This window comes from Ipomoea triloba, chromosome 10, assembly GCF_003576645.1.
Source record: "Ipomoea triloba cultivar NCNSP0323 chromosome 10, ASM357664v1".
Lineage (NCBI taxonomy): Eukaryota > Viridiplantae > Streptophyta > Magnoliopsida > Solanales > Convolvulaceae > Ipomoea > Ipomoea triloba.
Genome location: NC_044925.1, coordinates 409137 through 430963, shown reverse-complemented (window position 1 = coordinate 430963; position 21827 = coordinate 409137). Strand labels below are relative to the sequence as shown.

The window sequence follows — 21827 nt, the reverse complement described above, 5'->3', positions numbered from 1 at the left end:
ATCGTTAGATATACTATATCTATTATAAAATTGACCTCTAAACTTCAAAAATTATAAAAGTGCACAATATATGTGTGTGTGTAATTGATTTTAAATCAAATGAAATTCTATTTGAAATGAAATTTAATTTGATATTTGAACTTGTTAAATTTTCAGTGTACGTAAAATATAAGAATAGGTAACTAGAGAGATTAGGAATTGCAGCGTGAATGACAATGTCAGTACAATAAAAGTGATGGGGAGATTTCTTATATGCTATTGGTGTAACAGAGATGATGTTCTTACTTCGATCACAACATGCAAACCACTTATATGTATTATTTCAATTTTATGGGCTTTAAGGGCTATTATGGGATATCCTATGAATGTAATATTCATACAACCACGTAAGACGACAGGAGTAAAATAGGATCAGGATGCATGTCCTGTCTGGAATTATAGATAATAATTTAGTAATATTAGGAGTAGTTTGAATAAATGTTAAGAGTTTATTATTATTATTATTATTATTATATTATTATTATTATTATTATTATTTTGTACTTAGGTGACCCTAACTTCGCTAGACTAGTCCTAAGTCCACAGGACCCTACCCTAGAGCCATTGTAGAGGTAAATTAAATCACGGAGTCGCGAAATCAGCCCACCGGTCAGACCCTAATCTTCATGTGCACACGAGATCCAATCCACACCTTCCATCATCTTGAACCACTGCAGAGGTAAATCGCGAGTCGTGCAATCAATCCACCAGTCATACCCTAGGGTTTTATTATTTGGTTCAGAGTCCGCATTTCAAGCATTATCCGAATGTAGACTTTGGGTGAAACTTATTGTATTGTGACATTAGTCAGTAAAGAATAGGGGTGGCAATTTAACCCGACCACAACAGCCAAAATCGATCCTCACCCCGACAATGCGGGTTCAGGGATTTATTTCATACAAATTCCACCTTTATTTTTAAACTATGGTGCTCTTTCTTTTTCTTTTTTTTTTTTAATAAAAACTATGGTGTTTTAATTTCAATAATTTCGAATTGCCGATGTAAGTACATCTTATAAATATGTACATTATTATACGTAAGAAAAATAAATAGTGATTTAGTACGAAACTGGAAAAATTAAAAACGGAACGGTAGAAGAATCACATCATTGCAAATAATTCGACTCCCAATCCAATGAGAACTATCTATGGCATTATTAGTTTGAGCTAGTCAGAAATGGACAACCTAAGATGGTTTACCTTTTGTGATTTTTTGTCAGCTAAAATCACAAAATGAGCTTCACCCCGTGGATATTTTCAGGTAGCCTACAAACTTTCTCGCAAATCAAAGGAACGGTAAAGAATTGAATCATATATATATCATTGCAAATAGTTCAACTCCCTATGGGAGCTGTCTATAAACCTTCTTGTTTAAGCGGATTAAATTAATTAGCTATATATGAGTAACATGTACTAGTTTATAACTTTCTTATGATTCTTTACTAACTAGGGTTATAAAATTGGCTTCACCTAAAACGATCTTTTCTGTAAATCAATGAAACCGTAGAAAAATAATATCATTGCAAACGGGTATTTTATATTTAAAAAAAATGGATAATACGGTCAAGAGGGCAACCGTGTGAGTGAAGGGCCATAGTAGGTGAGGGCTTGAGAATCACACTTCCATCCCTTGTATACTCCACAACTTTAAATTTCCCAGTTTCTTGCTCATATGATCAACCAAGAAAAAATAAAAACAAAAACAAAAATAGAAAAATAATACTGTACTCTTCATTATACTTTGATGCAAGCTTTCTCCAGGCAAGTGATGTGAGAAAACCACAAGAAAGGTGGTTTCTTCTGCTACTTAGACAACAACTAAAATTAGTTTTTCCATATTTCTTGAGGGAAACCCCTTTAACTTAATTGTTTTCTTCTTCTATCTTCTTCTTCTTGTTCATGGATTATTGTAGGGTTTGACCAGAGAGAGATTGATTTGTTTCTTGGAGTGTTGAGATTAGCAAAGTGGTTCTTAAGAAAAGGAGAGTATTAGTACAAGTGAGGTGAGAATTGAAGAGAAATGGAAGGAGAGTTGAAGGAGGAAAGCTTGCCACCAGGTTTCAGGTTTCATCCCACAGATGAAGAGCTTATAACTTTTTATCTTGTGAATAAGATCTCAGATGCTGGGTTCACTGCTAGGGCTATTGGGGATGTTGATCTAAACAAGTGTGAGCCATGGGATCTTCCAGGTAGTTTTCTTGTCTCTACAAATCTATCATCGAAAAGCTAAGATCAGACCATATCAAAACTAGGGAAATTAAAGAATTAGGGTTTTTGGTTTTGTTTAGATGTGTAATCATTAAAAAGGTGCAAAATTAAAACAACTAGGGTTTTGGTTCATGTTCATAGGATTGTTGTATTGGTATTAATGTTTTTTTTTTTTAGATGACTAATCTTAGCATTAAAAGAGTGCAAAAACATCTAGGGTTTTGGTTCATATTCATAGGATTGTTTATGGGTATTGACGTTTTGTTCTTTTTTTTTTTTTTAGATGACTAATCTTAGGATTAAAAGGGTATGGAAACATCTAGCTAGGGTTTTGGTTCATATTCATAAGATTGTTGTATTGGATGGTATTGATGTTTTGTTCTTTTTTTTTTAGACGACAAATCATATTAAAATGGTGTGGAAACATCTAGGGTTTTGGTTCATATTCATAGGATTTGTAGCTTCTTGTTCTTCCTTTTTTTTTTTTTTAATATATCTAATGAGCATAAAAGTTAAACATGAAACTTTTCATATAGATCTAGTCTTGAATCTATATATCTTTGATTTATGAAAAATTTCACAGTTGTTATCCGAATTGAAGGTCAGGTGCACTATGGGTGAAATCGGCTTTAATGATCTATTGAATCTATATATCTTTAACTATTTTGTATCAAATTTCTAGCTACAACATATATATACAAAGAAAATCTTTAAAATTTTTACTTTCATTCTTATTATTTATGGTACTCGAGATCAATTATATTCCTAAAACACTAGATCAATATAAACAATTGAAATCTCAAGTTTCTTTTCTAATTTTTTTAGATTAACTCTGATTTATTATTTTTTTCTTCAATATTCTTAGGGTTCAATTCGTGTAAAGGAACTCTAGATCAAAATTATAAATGATATAATTTTCTTGACACTTATATATGGTACCCGGAAATCCTATATATAACACTAGATCGATATGAATGAATAAAATATCTTTTTAATTAATAAATAAGTAAAATGTTACTTTTATTTTTGAGTTTTCATTATATTATTAGGTTTCAACAAATTAAGAAACTCTAGAAATGATATAATTTTTTTTTATGTAATATCTGGATTAATTATTGATTTACTAATTTGTTGGTTGTTTAGGGAAAGCTAAGATGGGAGAAAAGGAATGGTATTTCTTCAGCCTCCGGGACCGGAAATACCCAACCGGAGTGAGAACTAACCGGGCAACGAACACCGGATATTGGAAAACAACCGGCAAAGACAAAGAGATCTTCAACAGCTCAACCTCGGAGTTGGTTGGCATGAAAAAAACGTTGGTGTTTTACCGAGGAAGAGCTCCTAGAGGAGAGAAAACCAACTGGGTCATGCATGAATATCGGATCCACTCTAAATCCTCTTATAGAACAAACAAGGTACTATATATATCACTTCATTAATTTAATTTGTTGTTCTTAAGAATAGAAAAAGGGAGGTGGTTACGTTGTTAGTTGAAGAAAATAATGTTGTCTTGCTCCTCATGTTTAATTTAACTTGTGGTCTTCACCACCCTAAAATGAATGGTAGAATAGAAAAGGAAAGAAAAGAAAAGCCCTTTTTTTAGTACGTGAGGTTGATGGTCACTAGCTACCCGAGGGCATTATGGGGCAAATCTCACCTCGTAATCTTAGTCAGTAAAAGAGACAAATTATACTGTAGACTATGATTCATAAATCACTGATAAATGTTCATTTTAGTATATATATTGAAAGCTCATTTTTAATAGGTTGAAAGTTCATTTTTATGTAATATACCAAAAATAAACATTTTACAGATTAAAAATAAACCTTCAAAAAATTAAATAAACACTTAATATACTGAAAATATAATGAACTTTCAATATACTAAAAGTGAATCTTAAGCCATTAAGGTGGACCATGATCCATAGTATAATGTCATAATGATTGGGCAAAGCAGAGCCACAACAAATTAGTAATCATTATACTATAGACCACTGATAGAAGGTTAATTTTTAGCATATACGCATGTTCAATTTTAATACATATATAATTATATTTTGAAGGTTCACTTTTAATGTAGTGGGACTAGAGGTTCATTATTTGGTATATATATCGCCTAAAACTGAATTTTTAATACATTAAAAATGAACATTTTATTAATAGTCTACATTTCATGTGGAATATAATATAGTACATAGTATAATTTCCTATAAACCAGTAGACCAGCCCAAACTAAGACAGCCAAGGATCCGCTCTCAGACCAACCGTTGATCAACTTGGCTGGGTTACAGCATAAAAAGTAAATAAAAACTAAAAAAAATAACCCCTTTTGTAGGTATAATAAGATGTTGGGTTTAATTTGTTTGTTTGTATGTTTGATGCAGCAAGATGAATGGGTGGTCTGCCGTGTTTTCCAGAAGAGCGCCGGAGCCAAGAAGTATCCCTCCAACCACTCAAGGGCGGTGAATCCCTACACGCTCGAGATCGGGCCGAGCATGATGTCATCGCAGATGATCCCGCCCGACCACGGCTTCCACTTCGCCATGGCCGCGCCGCCGGGAAGAAACCCCGCCGCCGCCGCCTACATAACCCCGGCGGAAATGCAAGAATTCAACAGGGTTTTCCGCGGCGGCGCCGGCGCAACCTCCGCCGCCATCAACTTCCCCATCCACCAACCCCACCAGATGAACTACCCAATGGGGCCCCCCGGAGCCGCCGGCGCCGGAACAGGCTGCTTCACTATCTCCGGCTTGAACCTAAACCTCGGCGGCTCTGGCGGCTCGGCTTCGTCTCAAGCCGTTCTCCGACCAATGCCGCCGCCGCCTACGCCGCCGACCGCGATGGCTCAGGCGGATGTGCTGACCAGCTGTGAAGCCGCCGGGTACGTGGCGGGTGACATGGGCAATCCGGCTAATAGGTATATGGGGATGGATCAGTGTGCTGATTTGGATAACTATTGGCCCACATATTGATCATATGATCATCAAACATAAGACAAATCAAAAACTCTGCAAGTGTATTCAAATATAATTAATGTAGGACAGTAAGAACATATAGTATTAGGCGCGCTACTACTGCTACTACTGGATAGTGTTTTCAGTTCGTTGTACGTGCAGTGTTAAACAATCAAGTTGTTAGGATTATGGGCTTTAATTTGTGGGAGATGACTTAATAAGTATACAAAGAGTAGCATAAATTTGCTTGTTTATTGCCATCATATCAATATTTCTTTGTACGTTTTAAGTCATCTCATCTGTTTGAAAAAAGTATGCATAGCAGGTGGTGATGGTGGCAATAGTGATAGTGATGGTATTAGTACGGTGTCGGTGATAGCTGGTGGTGGTGTTGGTAGCGGTGGCAGTGGTGGTGGTGATGCGGTAGTAGTTGACTAGAATGGATATTTTTTTTAACTTCATTTTTCTAAAAAATGAGGTTTAGAAGTTATTTTTCTAAATCTAAAAGGACCCTAAATTAGAAAATTTATAAACATTTATAAAACCTGTATAAACACATACACATAGTTAGAAACTACATTAACCTATACAAAATTTAAAATTCAAATTCTTAAATGTGAATTTATAAATAAGGTAATATGAAATATAATTAAGGAAATGAAATTATAAAATAAATTAACTAAATATATATTCATAAATATTTAGAAATATAATCTACTTAAATATATACATATACTTAGCTTATGCACTATATTAATCATGCAAAATTAAAATATTAATTTTTAAATGTAATTATCTTAATTATAAATTTAGCAATATATATAAATTATAATTAAGAAAATTATATTATAAAATTTTCCTAAATACATATTAATAAATATTATGTGCAAATACAAAACATTATACAATCATATAATGAAATACGTCTAATTAGTATCTATATCTACTCATACCAAATTTAGCATTTACATATTTTGATTTCTAAATATAATTCCCATAATTATTATTTATATTGTTGCGAATTATGATATATCTGAAATATAATTAGGAATAAATCAATTTAATTATATAAGTATTGTTTATAAACTTATCTAAATATGTACTTGATTAAGGACTATATTAAATATATAAAATTTTATATTAATATTCATACTTAATCAAGTATGTGAAAGTATAACTATATTATTATATTATGTAGGAATAAGGTTCAAATTGGCCACTGAACGAAACCTAAAAGTGCAATTAGGCCACTGAACGAAAAAAATGTGTAATTAGATCACTGAACACTCCAAATGCATGCAATTTCACCTGATAGCAGGTTACCTTCCATTTCATCAGGTTGTCTGCTTACCTGGATGATGATGTGGCAATTTAAAATATTTTTTAATAATAAATAAAAAAATTAAAAATTAAAAATATTATTTTTTAAATATTTTAATATTTTAAAATTAATATTTTAATATTTTTAATTAATTTTTATTTTTAAAGTTTATTATTTAATAAATATTAAAAATAAAAATAAAAAATAAAAATATTAATTTTTTAATATTTTTAAAATTTTTAATATTAATATTTTTTAATATTAATTTTTTAATATTTTCAATTAATTTTTAATTTTTAATTTTAAAGTTTATTATTAAAAAAATATTTTAAAATGTCAATTCACCATCCATGTAAGCAGGCAACCTGATGAAATGGAAGGTAACCTGCTATCAGGTGAAATTACATGCATTTGGAGTGTTCAGTGGCCTAATTGCACATTTTTTTCGTTCAGTGGCCTAATTGCACTTTCAAGTTTCGTTCAGTGGCCAATTTGAACCTTATTCCTATTATGTATTTTCACTTTTTTTTTTAATTTTTTTTATAAATTGATGATAACATAATTTTTTTGTGCATTGCATAGGTAAATCACTAGTTTCATTAAAATATTATTGAATTTTTCCTTCAACAATAGATAAATCATGAATAATTTGGTCATAACTCATAAATACATATTGTTTTAAGTTATTTTACATAGATGAATTAGTTCACCGACCAATTTTATAAAACATTAATAATTTAATCAAATTATTTCACGACATACAGCCCTAAATCTGTTAACTTGTAGTAGCTAGTAACAACGTAACCATACTACATGCTAGATTGCTAGTATAGCTTGTAACAAACTCTTGCGCCAACCCATGTTAAATGTCAAAGGTAATAAGGGAAATAAATGCTTTCAAATTATATGTGTATTAATTTGGTTGACTAGGTATAGGTGTTGAACAAATATATGTCAATTGACATTTATTTGGTAACATAGTTAGCTTATGAGTCAATTTTGATCACTATTAACTGTTTGACTTAGTTATTAATATGAGTGTTTGATTAATTAATTTTTTGTAACAATTTATTGCTCCAAAACGTTAAAATTAAAAATAAAAAAAAAACAAAACTATTCAAAGCAGCTTTTTCGATAAGCTTTTTGAGAAAATCATTTTGCATGTTATTCGCTATCAGCTAACAGTTAATTTACCAAACATTTTTTTACAATCAGTTAATGCTATCAGCTAGTCAAACTCACTAACTCAATCAACTAACAACTATTTACCAAACACCCCCATAGTAATTTATTCTTGACCCCACTTCAATAGGGATATAAGTCGGGAGTCCGGGGACCAAATTCAGAGAACGGATACAAAGATACAAATTTATATTCCATTCCTGGGATGAGGATATCTCTCTGATCCCCGCCTAAGTGATAAGTTTTATTTATCATATTTGAATATTATAGAAAGAGAGAGAGAGAATTTATAATTTTGTTTAATAATAACGTATACAGTTTTCATAAAACTTATGTTTACAAAACAATAATACATACGTGCGCACGCACACACATACCCATGTCTCCGTGTGTGTGCGCGCGCATGTGTGCATGTGTGTAATACTAATGTAACATCCACATACATGTACATGTATATATATACAAATAATATATGTATTATTATATTATATACACATATGATTTAATATTCACAAATATTTAATTAAAATATAAGCTACAATTAAATTAAAGACTTAATACAATTAAGCTACAAGTAAAATAAAGGTTTGTGTGCATGTGTAATTTATGAAAAATTAAAAGACTTAATACAGTAGACTAATATGTGAATTTGATAGTTTAAATTAATAATTTAATATTTAATTTTTTTTACTTAAATATTAAAAACTGTATTAAACTACTAGTTTGCTTATAAGGTTGACTGAGATTGGGAATTCTCCATCCCAGTAAAATTCCCGTTGTGTAAGTTGCAAGGTGGGGTCACAGGGATGGAGAATATAGTCCTTACCCCCACCTCTGTCCCGTTGTTATCCCTAACTAAAAATATACTCTATCGTCTATCAAAACTAAAAACGGTGCAAGAATGCATACTCCAACATTATCTTCCCACAAAAAGGTCTATCATGAACCTAAGTTCGTCATCATATCATCTTATCCTCTTTTGTACAATAAATGCATCTTTGCTAGTGTATCACTCTTGAAATATTATAAAAATTTCGAAGATAAGATCAACAAACGAAAAAATACCACAAAAATCATCCTTATATTATCTTAACTAACTGTGCAATAGAAATACAAAGTAAATATAAGTACAGTAGTAGAGTCTAACTAGAACACCAATAATATAATCCTAACACAACTAGTAAACGTATTCGTTATTTTTATTTCTTCAAAATCTCATTAAAAAAAAAAACAAGAATTTTTAGTAGCATCCTAAATATCTTTACTTTGTGGTGGTTTTGTAAGGTTTGACGCATACATACAGCCACAAATGTAGTTGAAAATCGCTGTCCGACCCGTTACGATCAAAGTCGATGCAAAACCAAAGTTATTCTTCAAAACGGCACCGTATTTCCATAAGCGCACCGTCTTCGGCCTTCTTAGTTCTTACGCGTCTGCGCCTCCACTATTTTCAGTATGCTTCTACGTTCCCTGCATTCAATTTCAACGAAATTCTGAGAGATTTTGATCAGGCTTGAATTCCTCTTCCTCATTTTTCCCAACTTGATTACACTTTGTTGCATATTCTTTGCTTTTTTTGATTGCATGATCCGTGGAAATAGTCGAGATAATTTTGATCAGTTTTTCATGCAATTCATACGTTCCTTTTATATTTTGGTTGTATATTTTTACATGATCAGTGAAATTTGAGCTGTGATAGTGTTTGTGTACTTTAGGTCTTGAAATGCAACCGATATTTTGCTAAGAAATGGTGATCAAGCTTGCGTTATGATGTTACTGATCATTTATGTGAAGGAGAAAGTGAATTTAAAAAAATTAAATATCACTTAGTAAATCCTGTCAGCTAATGGGCACTGTACAGTATATGTAAATTTCTAATAGAGATTTTCAATTTCTACTGCTTGGAGTTTGTGTTGGAGAAAACAGAGTTTGATACTGTGATACCAATAAAAAATTTACAATAAGATTAATGGTATTATCAGGGAAACCATGGATGCCACTATGTGCCAGTGCCAGCAAGTCTTTACTACTTCTAAATGATTTGGTTTTCTGTAATTTTAGTTCAAAACGCTCGTTCATGAAATCTTGAATAGTGAAATCCTCCACCTTTGGTTTGAGTTTTCATTTCATGCCATCTATGGAAGCACCGAAGCAGTGAATCTGTCAGTTATAATTCAATGAATCTTGTCAATTCAATTGCAAATGCTTTTCTAATGTTATTACTTCAGGTCTGCAGACTGCATAGATACAGTGTCTCATATCTTCAACAATACTTTTTTTCACTTGACTAGTTTCTAAGATGTTTTCTTTTTGAGCTTTTTCATGATCACTAAAAAAATTGTCTTATTTTCTTTTTCTTTAATAAAGAAAATAATTTAATTGAGAGTTCACCAAGTGGTAAATAGTAACATTATTAAACCTTTTTTCTTAGATATAATTTGTATAGTTCTGTAGAAAACATGCCTTATATGGTAGTAACTTGAATATCCTTTTGTGTGATGTGTTTCTCCATTTTGTACCAGAAATAGGTTTTGTCACCTGCCTTTGACACATGGGGTGGGAAAGCATCTACAGGAGACGCCTTAAAGTTTTTGCTTTAGCTATTTTTATCTACCTGGATTACAAGGTAAATTTTTGTTATTGGAGATTGGTGGATTGAGATGATAGATTCAGTTTTTGAGGGAGAACCCATGCACATGCTTACACTCACGGTTTTAATATTTCTGTCTTTCATAACCAAAACTGAGGAAATGTTTCTTCTTTTTTATGTTTTTGTTTTACTGAAGGCATTACAGAAGAGAGAAAAGTGGACAAGCAAGTTGAAGATAGCTGCTCTATGGCAAAAAGCTCATGAGCGGAATGCAAAACGTGTCCTCAATTTGATGATAGAGTTAGAAGGTCTATGGGTGAAATTTGGACAATACCTATCCACTCGCGCCGATGTGCTTCCAGAAGCCTATATATACCAGTTAAAACAGTTACAGGACTCTCTTCCTCCCCGCCCTTTAGAAGAGGTTATAGTTCCCTCATAATCTGATCTTTGAACCATGCCTGCACGTGAAAAGAAAGAAAAAAAAATCACTATACAAATTAGAGACCAGAACTATATTTTTTATCTGTAACCTTTAGATATTGACAATATATGCTTCATAATGAGTGTACTTAATAGTTTACTGATTTTCCACTGCTTGTGTGGGCCCTTGTCTATTCATGCCTTGGGTAGGCGTGAATTTTTTTGAATATGCAGGCTGACTAAATGTGTTTGAGCAGAGTAGTACTTTTGCAACTTAATACAGCTCTTTGCTTTGCTGCTAATACTGCATACCTTTTTCACAGTCATGCACCTTTGGAAGTCCAATTAATTGTCTGTGTAAATTGTTTAACCAATTTTTGAACAAATGATGATTGCATGACCATTAACTTGATGATTTTTGTTTTCGCACAGGTTTGCGAAACTATACAGAATGAGTTGGGAAAATCCATGGATGATCTATTCATAAATTTTGATAGAGTTCCTCTGGCAACAGCTTCGGTAAGTTCCTAGGTTATATCCAGGCATAAAACAATAAACAAAGAACTAGGGAATCTGTTGGATCTGGGTCGTATATAGATGCATTGTTGCCCCTGATGCCTGAAATGTTGTGAGCTCTTGAAGTACTTCCTCCAAGAAATATTCCAAAACCAACATTTTGGTTGAACCACAGCCATCTATTTTTCAATACATTTTTCTATACATGGATTGAAGGTTAGAAATTACTGTTTCAATAATTTGAGGCTGTGGTTGCCATAATGGAAAGAGTGGTGATGTTGTATTTAGTTGAAAAAAATGTTTTCTTTATTGAGTATTTGGCTGTTGCAGTGCAATTTTGATGAAAACAATTATTGTTTCTTATATAAAATGGTTTGAATTGTAGAGCAGGATCTTCCATAGGGATAGAGTCCATAGTTTGCTTGATATTAGCTTTTTATATTAATCTCTAGTAAACAAAGGAAAAGATTAGGTACACTGTGTGGAAAGTTCCTTCATGTTCTGTTATCCTCACTGCTTATTCCACCTCCATGCAGATAGCGCAAGTTCATCGTGCAACTTTGAGTGATGGACAGGAAGTTGTTGTCAAGGTTCAGCATGATGGTGTAAACAAAATAATATTGGAGGTTCTTATTGTTCGCTTATTATTGGTTTTTATTTTATACTTTTGTGTTAAAATGCTTTGTTGTAGAAATGATAGTACTTGGATCCTGTACGGTCATTAGTAGTGTTGCTTCTTGTGCAGGATCTGAAGAATGCGAAGTCAATAGTTGATTGGATAGCATGGGCAGAACCACAGTATAACTTCAATCCTATGATAGATGAGTGGTGCAAAGAAGCACCAAAGGAACTAGACTTTAATCATGAGGCAGGTGTGCTATAAATTACAGCGTTGTTCTGAAATTGGTTATCTGATATCTAATACCTTTTGTGTTTTTTTCTAGAAAATACTCGCAAGGTCTCAAGGAACCTAGGCTGCAGAAAGAGATCTAATCATGATGAGCCTTCTAATCTTGTTGATGTATTAATTCCTGAAGTTATTCAGGTACCTTATTATAAGCTTCCAATGAAAGCTGAGTGATTCTGCAATTCTTTTTCGAGAACTTAAGTAGCTCTTTACTATTTTAATGCCGGCATGAGCATGGTGGAGACTGGAGAGAAACATTGCATGAATAGCAATATCAGTTCATGACTCATATGCAGTGACTGCATTGTTGAAACGTAGCTGTTACTTATGGCATTAGAATGGCTATTTTTAAATTGATTTTAGGAAGGTTGGCTAACTTCCTTAACCCAAATATAGGAATCATAGAAATCGATATTAGCAGTTTCCTTGCCAATACTTATGTACACACTCTCCTATCAATGATATATAGGCAGTACAAAGCTAATTTTTAGGTGGTTGGATGTTGATAAGAGTAAAGAGACAGGATGAATTTGAATCAAGAAATCTAGGAGATTATGATATTATAAAGTAAAACCAAAGGAAAGAAAACGAGGGAATTCTAAGAATATCTCTCCAACAAGAATAAATTCTTGCCCACAGCTACTTAGAGCTAATTGTTCCAATTCTACTGGATGCCCTCTCTTCTAAGAGATGGTCCCTATTTATAATCTATTATCCATATACTCCGTATAAAATAAGTTAGGAGCATCAATTACTGATTACATAATTAGTCAATCCCTAATTATACGCTCCATAAAATAAGCAAGGATTTACCTAATCAGTCAATCCCTTATTCTATGCTTACACTAGAATGATTATTTGATTACTTTCCTAGTTTCCTTTCCTGCCTGATTTGTATCAGATGTTCAGGTGGCAAGACACTAATATTTAGGTGTTAATAATTTTGATCTGTAGTGTTTTCAAGTATTATCTGAACATACTTGATAGGGGTTCACACAGCTATATGCACCATACTGCTAGTAGTTGCTTTCTTAATTCAGTTGCCTTGTCTTTTATGAATCCCAAAGATTGTAGGCTTTCAGTTTTACTCTGACGTCTCCTGTAATCTAATTTAATATAAATTCCTCTTAAAATTGTAATTTTTATACATGCAATTGTATGTGTATCAGAATATGTAGTTTAGTATACTCCATATCCCGAAGTGTATGCCACTTTTGCTGTTTAGGCAGAGTTCTAGAGTATAATTGGGATGGACTAAAAAGGAAAGTAAGATATGTAAAATGGAACATAGTAATATTTAATCTTCCAGATGCCGGTGGCTGGTGTGGTTTTTAAGGATTGTTGACTTTGCTGGGTTTGCTCAAAATGACTTGGGTTTGATTCTTGCTACCAGTAGTCCCCCTTGGTGGGCAATTTATAAATTTTATTACAAGTCCTCTTTGTGGCTAGTGGTATGTCCTAACCCTAGACCAAGGTAGCCTCCCCTTTCCTAATTTTATGTACCAAAAAGAATAATAAATAAACTTGCCAACCCACTGCTTCATGATTTCTAATAAATGGATTAGAGTAATTTATAGACTTCACTTATCCTCAAAAGACCACAAGATATGTCATTCCATGGGCCATGTGAAGAGATTGACCAGAGATTGGTATGAAAATTATTTGATATATTATTACTAGACTAAATATGAAAGCAGAAGCTTGTCTGGCCAGATATTCAGTCAAAGCGGGGTGTTATTTGCTTGTGATTTTACTTTACTGCCTACTCTCCTCTTCTATTATCATTTTATTTGATCAAGTAATGAGCACTCAACCCAACTCTTGCATGATTTCATCTTTTACACTGCATATAACTTCTTTTCTTTTAATTTGTTGTTTGTTTGCTCACCATTCCACAAAGGCAGTCAACTGAAAAGGTTCTCATACTAGAGTACATGGATGGTGTTCGTTTAAATGATTCTGAAGCACTCCAGGCTTTGGGTGTTGATAAACAAAAACTCGTTGAAGGAATTACACGTGCATATGCACACCAAATTTATGTGGACGGCTTCTTCAATGGTGACCCACATCCTGGTGTGTTTCCTTCTCTCTCTTCCTCTGTCCTCTCCCTAACTCTATGCAAATGTATGTGTACCATTATTGATTCATAAGACGCAAAATGAGTATCTTTTACTTTAACTTCTGACTCTTTTGTTATTTGTATTTGACTATTAAAATTAGGTAATTTTCTTGTAAGCAAGGAACATCCACATCGTCCAATTTTGCTTGATTTTGGGCTCACAAAGTTGCTGTCAAACTCTACAAAACAAGCTCTTGCAAAAATGTTTTTGGCTTCAGCTGAGGTTTGTCGTTCTTTGAATATAATCCTGACTGCATTAATGCCTTAATGATCTTCAAATTGAAATTTCCCTTAGGTAGACTCTAATGTGATAACTGCTCACTTTGTGATAATATGCCAAGTTCATATACAGAACCTTTCTGTTAGAATCTAAGATTGGGTCAAACTGGGATGTAATGCACATGGGCCAAACCAAACTAAAGGATTGAATCTAATCAATTAGCTAGTTTAACCCAAACCTTATAAACCCAAATGTTTTTCAATGTGGGATTCTTAACACTCCCCCTCAAATGGACAACTAGGCTATTTTGAATATAATTGTTTGACCACTTACAATTGGATTGGACCCTCCCCTGAAATGGAAGCTTTGGATGCCACGGTGCCACCAATACCATGGACAAACAACCTAGTGAACTCTGGACCAAGCAAGCTTGCTACAAAAACTTGGCGTCATAAAGTGGACTGAACAAGCTTTGATACCATGTTATAATCTAAGATTGGGCTGAGGTTGCTGAACTAGGCTTTCATACTAAAAGATTGAATCAATTAGCTAGTTTAACCCATGGCCTTATAAACCTTTTCTCTATTTTTTCAATGTGGGACTCTTAACACTTTCAAACTAATGCTTATGCAGCTGTACTCACAATTGAGTCCATTTAGCAATGGAAGAACAGATTGATAATTCCCATGCATTTTTTGTGTGGTGGATTGGTTGTGATGAACTTTATGGACAGAAATGATTTTGATGGAATAACTTTATCACAAATGTGTATCTTCTTTCTTTTGTTCATCATCTCTATATTCCTCATTCTCTATTAATAAAATTGTTCTTTCCTACCCAAAGAATAAATTATAGGATATAATGAGCTTCAAGATAAATTTTTGTGAGAATCTGCTATGCTCATGCAATACTTTCATATCAATTAATTGATGATCAAATGAGGTGTTAGGAACCAGTCATGCAACCACTACCATAATTGCACCCTTGTGATAGCATCAAGAAAAATATAATATCACTTGCCACAATCTGGGAACTGCTAGCCTGATGTATACTCATCACATTGTTATGCTCTGTATTTTTTATGAACTTTAACCTCACAACAAAATTTCAGTATCCCAAGTAACCAAGTTTGTATATGTTTTTAGTTGATATTATCTTAATTACTTGTTGCACACACTTTGTCAGCCAATAATTTCTAACAGTTTCTAGTTTGCTAGATAGGCACTGAATCTACTTCCATCTTTCAGGGCGATCATGTGGCCCTGCTGTCTGCCTTCGCAGAAATGGGACTTAAGTTCCGCCTTGACATTCCAGAGCAGGCTATGGAGATAACAACTGTTTTCTTTCGCTCTTCAACACCTGCAGCTGAAGCTGTTGTGAGTATTATATCCTTATAATAATGTCCAACTAATTATAGTTTACTGATTGACCCATCTGAATTCTGATGAAGGAAAACATGAAATCATTGACTGAGCAAAGGGAAAAAAATATCAAGGTCATACAAGAAAAGATGAAATTAAACCAAAAAGAAGTGAAACGTTTTAATCCGGTAAGTGAAGTCATTTTGCTCTTAGTGGCCTTAAACTGGTAATATCTATCAGAAAATAAACTTAGACTCGATCAATATTTTTTATCCCCAGGTTGATGCATTTCCTGGTGATATAGTGATATTTGGCAGGGTCCTTAATCTGCTTCGGGGTATGTAATATACCTTCCTGGAAGATTCTGTCTTTAGACAAAATTCTTGATTTGTAATGCTCATTTAGTATTTGGCTTGGTTTCAGGACTTTCGGCAACAATGAATGTCCGTATAGTTTATATTGACATCATGAGACCATTTGCTGAATCTGTATTGAAATGGTAAGTCTGTTGTGTGCTTGTGCTTTTGGCTTTTCATTTGGTGCTTCTCTCATTTTTTGCTGTAAACAAATTTGTATCAGCAACTTAAATAAAGGGCCAATGGTCAATTCTCAGTGGATTTATAATACCCCTATCCATTCTGATGTTGAGGCTAAACTGAGGCAGCTCTTAGTCGAGCTTGGAACTGCTGACAAAGTACTTGGGATTCAGGTATGTGTTAATGGTTGCCTTATAATGTGGTATTTCTCAAAGTTTCATGATGATGTAGATCTCTCTATATTTTCTTTCAAATAAGATATGGAGTATATTTAAAAGCAGAGGATACACAATGGTGAAGATACTTTTCTAAATAGAGGGCAGAATTGAAGATGATTTTATTCTTGGTTATTGCTAATAAATGTATTCTTGTTTTTGTGATGTCTCTGAAGGTTTGTGCCTACAAAGATGGAAATGTGATCATCGATACTGCTGCTGGCATGCTTGGAAGATATGATCCAAGGCCAGTTCAACCTGATAGCTTATTTTCTGTATTTTCAGTAACAAAGGGAATCACAGCAGGAATGCTACATTGGCTGGTTGATAAAGGGTAAGCTTTAAATGGGTTTTCATTAACATGTGTTGATAGAATATTCAACAGTAGGCTGTAGGCCTTTACCATTGCCTCATTTTTACTTCTTTTAGGGAGAAGGCAGCCAGTTGAATGGTTCTGTTAAATAATTTATTCCCTATCTCACTATTTCAAATGCTTTGATTATGACCTGGCTAGTTATATTGTATAGAATCATTTGGTACTTCCAATGGAGGACTAGGGATTGGGTCTCCATAGCTCCATCTGTAGTTTGTGGAGAAAGAGCTTTTCATTAGGAATTTAGCGCGAGTTATATTGCATAGATCTGTAGCTTAGATGTGCATGAGTGCAAGGTTCTAAGTACTGTGCACCCTACAGTCCAGGACTTAAACATGCAGCTCTAAGTTTTCATTTATGGTGTCCTTGGCTCTTACATAATCTAACTTGTGTTAAATGTTGTGCAATCAGAGGATGGTAATTATCTAATAAAGGTACCATCTTTTGAATGTTGAATAGCCCTAACCCTAGATCTAGTCATAGTAGGCTTGTCCGAATGCTTGTATATAAATATAAGGACTTTGTACAGTGTTTGATTCATAACCGTAAAAACTTTGTTGTTGCACACCATCAATTAGAAAGGTTTGCCACAAAAATCCTATACATATTATCCTCAGTATCAAGAAGCTCAATTGCTAGCTAGTAGCTGGAAGACCTTTTTCCTGCGCAACATTAAGAGTTTGACCTTCCTGTTTCTATAATATCCTTCCTCTTTCTTCAGTGGTAACCTATCATAAGCATTTCATAAATATTGAATACCACATGTTTCTTCTCTTCATTAGCTTTGATTTCTGTGAAGAGTCCCACATTGAAAAAATAAGAGAGAATATATGAGTTTATAAGGCCATGGGTTAGACTAGTTACTTGATTGTATTCAATCTTTTAGTGTGATTTGGCCCATGTGCATTATAGCCCAGCTGAGTGACCTTGGCCCAATCTTAGATTATATCAATTTCCAAGGTTTGCTACCTTGTTTCTCTTTGCCTATGTTCCTTTAAATGCCTTACTGAGAGGAACCAACAACCAAGATGTAATGAAACTCTTACACATAACAGTGACATAAATCCAGTTATTGCCAACTTTGCAATAATATATTATGATACAATACATAACAGTAAAGTAACTGCTTTTTTCTTGAAGTTTCAAAATATCAAATAGGAACTTGTGACAGACAAAAAGCCAACTGGCAAGAGGTCTTTGGTACTGAAAATACAAACCTAAGTTGGAGACTGCATTTAACTTTTGCCTCACATGCATACCCTTCGGATTATTAGCACTTGGAATTAACCCAATATATTAATCAATTGTCGCCATCTATCTTCTGTAATAACCATTCAAAATATGTCATCTAGCAGAAAACTAAGGCTTGATGAGAATGTTGCAAACATTTGGCCGGAATTTGGATCAAATGGGAAAGATCAAATAAAGGTTGACATTTGTCTCTCTTAAGTTTCTTCTTTTCCTTTATGTTGTTCATATCCTCTTTACTTAGTCTCTTTGGCTGGCTAGATATAAATTTACAATTTAATTCCATTGAGAAATATAAGCATGATGTCAGAGTAAATAACTGGATAGCCAGTAGAGTTCCTACGTTTTTTCTCTTAGCAACTAAATCAGTTGCTCATGGATGTTATGTCTCTCTGTGCCAGGTTCACCATGTGCTTAACCATACATCTGGTCTGCATAATGCCCTTGCTGACCTGAGTCGAGAAAACCCGTTATTAATGTGTGATTGGGATGAATGTTTGAACCGCATTGCCATGACTACCCCGGAGACTGAGCCTAGTCACAAGCAACTATACCATTATTTGTCTTTTGGCTGGTTATGTGGTGGCATAATCGAGGTATTAGCACATAGTTCTGTACCATTACTTCATCCTTTTATTTCGTTATAATAATTGTTTTTTCTGCTTACATTATTTGTTTTTGAGAGAACCAGAAGAATTATTTTTTAATGTTCCTTAATACAGTTTGGCATGAGAAATAAGAGGGGTTGAAGAAAGGGAAGTAAATGATAACGGTTCAAGCTAACTCCCTCTTTGGTTAGGAAGTCAAACATGATGGGAATGTAATGTAAACAACCATCTTAAATCTGATGAGAACTTGTTGGGGTGGTTTCTTCATTTCATGTTGTTCACTTGTTTGGCTTCTCTACTAAACAAGTGAACAACAATCTTTGTATCAAAGATAACCTTGGTTTGAAGCTCAAAGCGTCAATGTACTATTTCAAGTGCTTGGCTACATAAGAATCAAATTCTTTGGGTTGAACTAGTTTTGCCATCCCCTGTTGAGTAAACAAAGATCTCCATTCTCGCCTCTATAGAAATAGTTGAAGTTCTGATTTTTGTTTCAAAATCATAATCCTAGCAATGTCCAAAGTTCAAATTGTCCGGCTAACTAGCAAATTTAGTTACCATTGTTCAACTCCAAGTTTAATTTTGCAAAGAGAAACTTTTAAGTAATTCACAAATGGCTTATCTTTTTGATGTGATTTCAGAAGTATGAAATTTTGCAGTCTACATTCTTGACTCAACATTTATAATTATCTCAATCATCAACCCTATTTAACAGCGTGCATCTGGAAAAAAATTTCAAGACTTTCTTGAAGAAGCATTTATCCATCCTCTTAAGATTGAAGGGGAGCTGTATGTTGGAATTCCTCCAGGCATGGTTCAAACTTCCTAATACTTCTTTATTTACTTAGTTTTAATGTTGATGGACATGCATGCCAGATTTCATTACAACTGATCACTTTCATAGTTTCATTAAATAATATTATTATCTTTAAGCATATACTAATGATAATGAATATCGAATGTGTTCTAGTTAATAACTTCTCCGAGACAAATGTTGCTCTGCCAATAAAGTATAGCTTTTGAGAATGCAAACTTCTATGTGGAGAGTACCTTATTCTAGCTTTGTTATGGCAGTAGTGAAATATGACTAATTTCCTAAATTTATTCAGAATATTCTTATTGTCTTTAATTTTAATGAAACAAAGATGCATTGCTGCTGCAAAGTATTCCACTGTAATTTCCAGAAATTCAACTATACCTTCTGTAAATCTTTTGGGAGAATGGAATTGGCATTAATTGATGGGTTCTTGTGTGTTATGTGCCCTTGGCATAGCATGATGAATTTTAAGTTCTAAAGTAAAATGTAAATAACTAAATATTACTTACATATTTAGAAGTGCAGCTTGTGAGAATTCTTGAAGCTACAGTAAATTATTTTTGAAATTATATTAAACATGCTTGAAGTTGTTGACCTTGCCAACTGTTAATTGGTTTGATTAGCTTTCTGCAATTCTTTCTTTCTCAAATGTTTAATTTTGTTGCTTTAACAATATCTGACTGCAATCAACAAATTCTCTACTGTAGGTGTTGAATCTCGAGTTGCATCACTTACGGTAGATATGGATGATCTCACCCAGCTTTCAGCAATGAGCACCCGTTCCGACCTGCCCTCGAGTTTCCAGCCACAGAACATTGCCCAGTCTGCAGTTACCCTTCCTATCATGTTTAATGCACTCAATACTCGACGTGCCATTATACCTGCTGCCAATGGACATTGCTCAGCTCGTGCACTTGCTCGCTACTATGCAGCACTTGTTGATGGTGGTAAGATTCCCCCACCATCGTCTTCTTCCATGCCACCACTGGGAAGCCACCGACACATTCCTAAATTCCCTTCTCCGAAGACCCCCAAAAAGAAACTATTAGCTAGATGGAGGAAGGCTAATTCAGAAAGTAATGATAGCTCTGATAGTGATGATGATGGTTCTAGCAGAAATGCTAGTAGTAACGAGTACATATTGGTTGTCAATGATGACACTTCAACTGACAGCCACGATGCCAAACTTTTCAATAACCCAAAAATCCACGAAGCTTTCTTGGGCGTTGGAGAGTATGAGAAGCTGGCCTATCCAGATGGGCAGTTTGGGCTCGGTTTCAAAAGGATACACTCAAAGGACTCCGGCCTTATAGGCTTTGGTCATTCCGGCATGGGTGGATCCACAGGCTTTTGCGACATGAAGAATAGGTTTGCTATTGCAATAACACTAAACAAGTTGTCGTTTGGGGGCGTGACTGCAAAAATAATTCAGCTGGTTTGCTCGGAACTTAATATACCAGTGCCAGAGGAGATCTCCATGAAATTGGATAGTGAATCTAGTAATTTAGCTCAGCCCATTATAAACTGATATTAAGCTCCCATCTCATTTTTGTTAGTCAGATACCAACAGTATTAATATTTATTACTTAGTTGTAGTAATATAGCTAAATCTCAAATACTGGCAACGATTTTGAGGTGTAAAATGGTATTTACATATGAAGGTTCTTATATTCACAAAGTGGGGTTTATTCCGGACATACCCTCATCAGGTAGTGGTCACGGGTTTACCTTGTCACAAAAAAAAATATGGTACTCTGTATTTACATATGAAGTGTCTAATGTTCGTACATTCATCACACTTTTACCACTCCAGTGGTTAAATATTATACCAGAACCAGATATACTATTGTCTTGTAGAATATTGTATTATTGATGAATTCTTCTATCGACTGTAATAAGTAGTGATCGCAGTTGTGATGAACATACTATTGTCTTGTAGAATATTGTATTATTGATGAATTCTTCTATCGACTGTAATAAGTAGTGATCGCAGTTGTGATGAACATTTCTTGCCGTGCAATAGTAAAAAACATTCTTTGATATTTGAGATTAGATTATTGCAATGACAAATTTCCTGTGATTATGGCTATATTATTACCTTGGCCAAAACCAAATTCGAAAAATGGGGCAGTGCGCTCACGATTTGTACGAGTAATAATTATCTTGTTTTATCCTTAATTTAAAATTGCTGA

At 33.8% G+C, this 21827-nt stretch overlaps 2 protein-coding genes across 5 annotated transcripts; both read left to right on the top strand.

Annotated features, from left to right (window-relative positions):
* Window positions 1-1692: 1692 nt before the first annotated feature.
* Window positions 1693-5462, top strand: LOC116031725 (NAC domain-containing protein 92). 2 transcript variants are annotated; one of them, XM_031274007.1, is made up of 4 exons: window positions 1693-1828; window positions 1952-2227; window positions 3390-3661; window positions 4630-5462. In XM_031274007.1, the coding sequence occupies exons 2-4, from the start codon at window positions 2059-2061 to the stop codon at window positions 5215-5217; spliced, it is 1029 nt and encodes a 342-aa protein (XP_031129867.1). In that variant the 5' UTR covers window positions 1693-1828; window positions 1952-2058; the 3' UTR covers window positions 5218-5462. The 2 variants fall into 2 exon arrangements, with proteins under 2 accessions (XP_031129867.1, XP_031129868.1); XM_031274008.1 differs by having other exon boundaries at window positions 1703-1799.
* Window positions 5463-9015: 3553 nt separating this feature from the next.
* Window positions 9016-21640, top strand: LOC116031982. Of its 3 annotated transcripts, none has more exons than XM_031274363.1 (19): window positions 9016-9155; window positions 10225-10328; window positions 10489-10716; window positions 11148-11234; window positions 11768-11857; window positions 11977-12103; window positions 12176-12276; window positions 14043-14211; window positions 14359-14480; window positions 15725-15853; window positions 15928-16026; window positions 16118-16175; window positions 16262-16337; window positions 16418-16547; window positions 16766-16923; window positions 18318-18390; window positions 18612-18806; window positions 19534-19627; window positions 20343-21640. In XM_031274363.1, exons 2-19 carry the CDS (start codon window positions 10254-10256, stop codon window positions 21161-21163), a joined length of 2832 nt encoding a protein of 943 aa, XP_031130223.1. In that variant the 5' UTR covers window positions 9016-9155; window positions 10225-10253; the 3' UTR covers window positions 21164-21640. The 3 variants fall into 3 exon arrangements, with proteins under 3 accessions (XP_031130223.1, XP_031130222.1, XP_031130224.1); XM_031274362.1 differs by having other exon boundaries at window positions 9117-9213; XM_031274364.1 differs by lacking the exon at window positions 9016-9155 and adding an exon at window positions 9248-9930.
* Window positions 21641-21827: the final 187 nt, after the last annotated feature.

Excerpts from the sequence above, each read along its gene's own strand:
- LOC116031725 (XM_031274007.1), top strand. The coding sequence starts at position 2,059 with ATGGAAGGAGAGTTGAAGGAGGAAAGCTTGCCACCAGGTTTCAGGTTT. Across the intron at positions 2,228-3,389 it reads TGAGCCATGGGATCTTCCAG|GGAAAGCTAAGATGGGAGAA; the intron begins GTAGTTTTCTTG and ends TTGGTTGTTTAG. Across the intron at positions 3,662-4,629 it reads CCTCTTATAGAACAAACAAG|CAAGATGAATGGGTGGTCTG; the intron begins GTACTATATATA and ends TGTTTGATGCAG.
- LOC116031982 (XM_031274363.1), top strand. The coding sequence starts at position 10,254 with ATGGGGTGGGAAAGCATCTACAGGAGACGCCTTAAAGTTTTTGCTTTA. Across the intron at positions 14,481-15,724 it reads TGTTTTTGGCTTCAGCTGAG|GGCGATCATGTGGCCCTGCT; the intron begins GTTTGTCGTTCT and ends TCCATCTTTCAG. Across the intron at positions 15,854-15,927 it reads CACCTGCAGCTGAAGCTGTT|GAAAACATGAAATCATTGAC; the intron begins GTGAGTATTATA and ends ATTCTGATGAAG.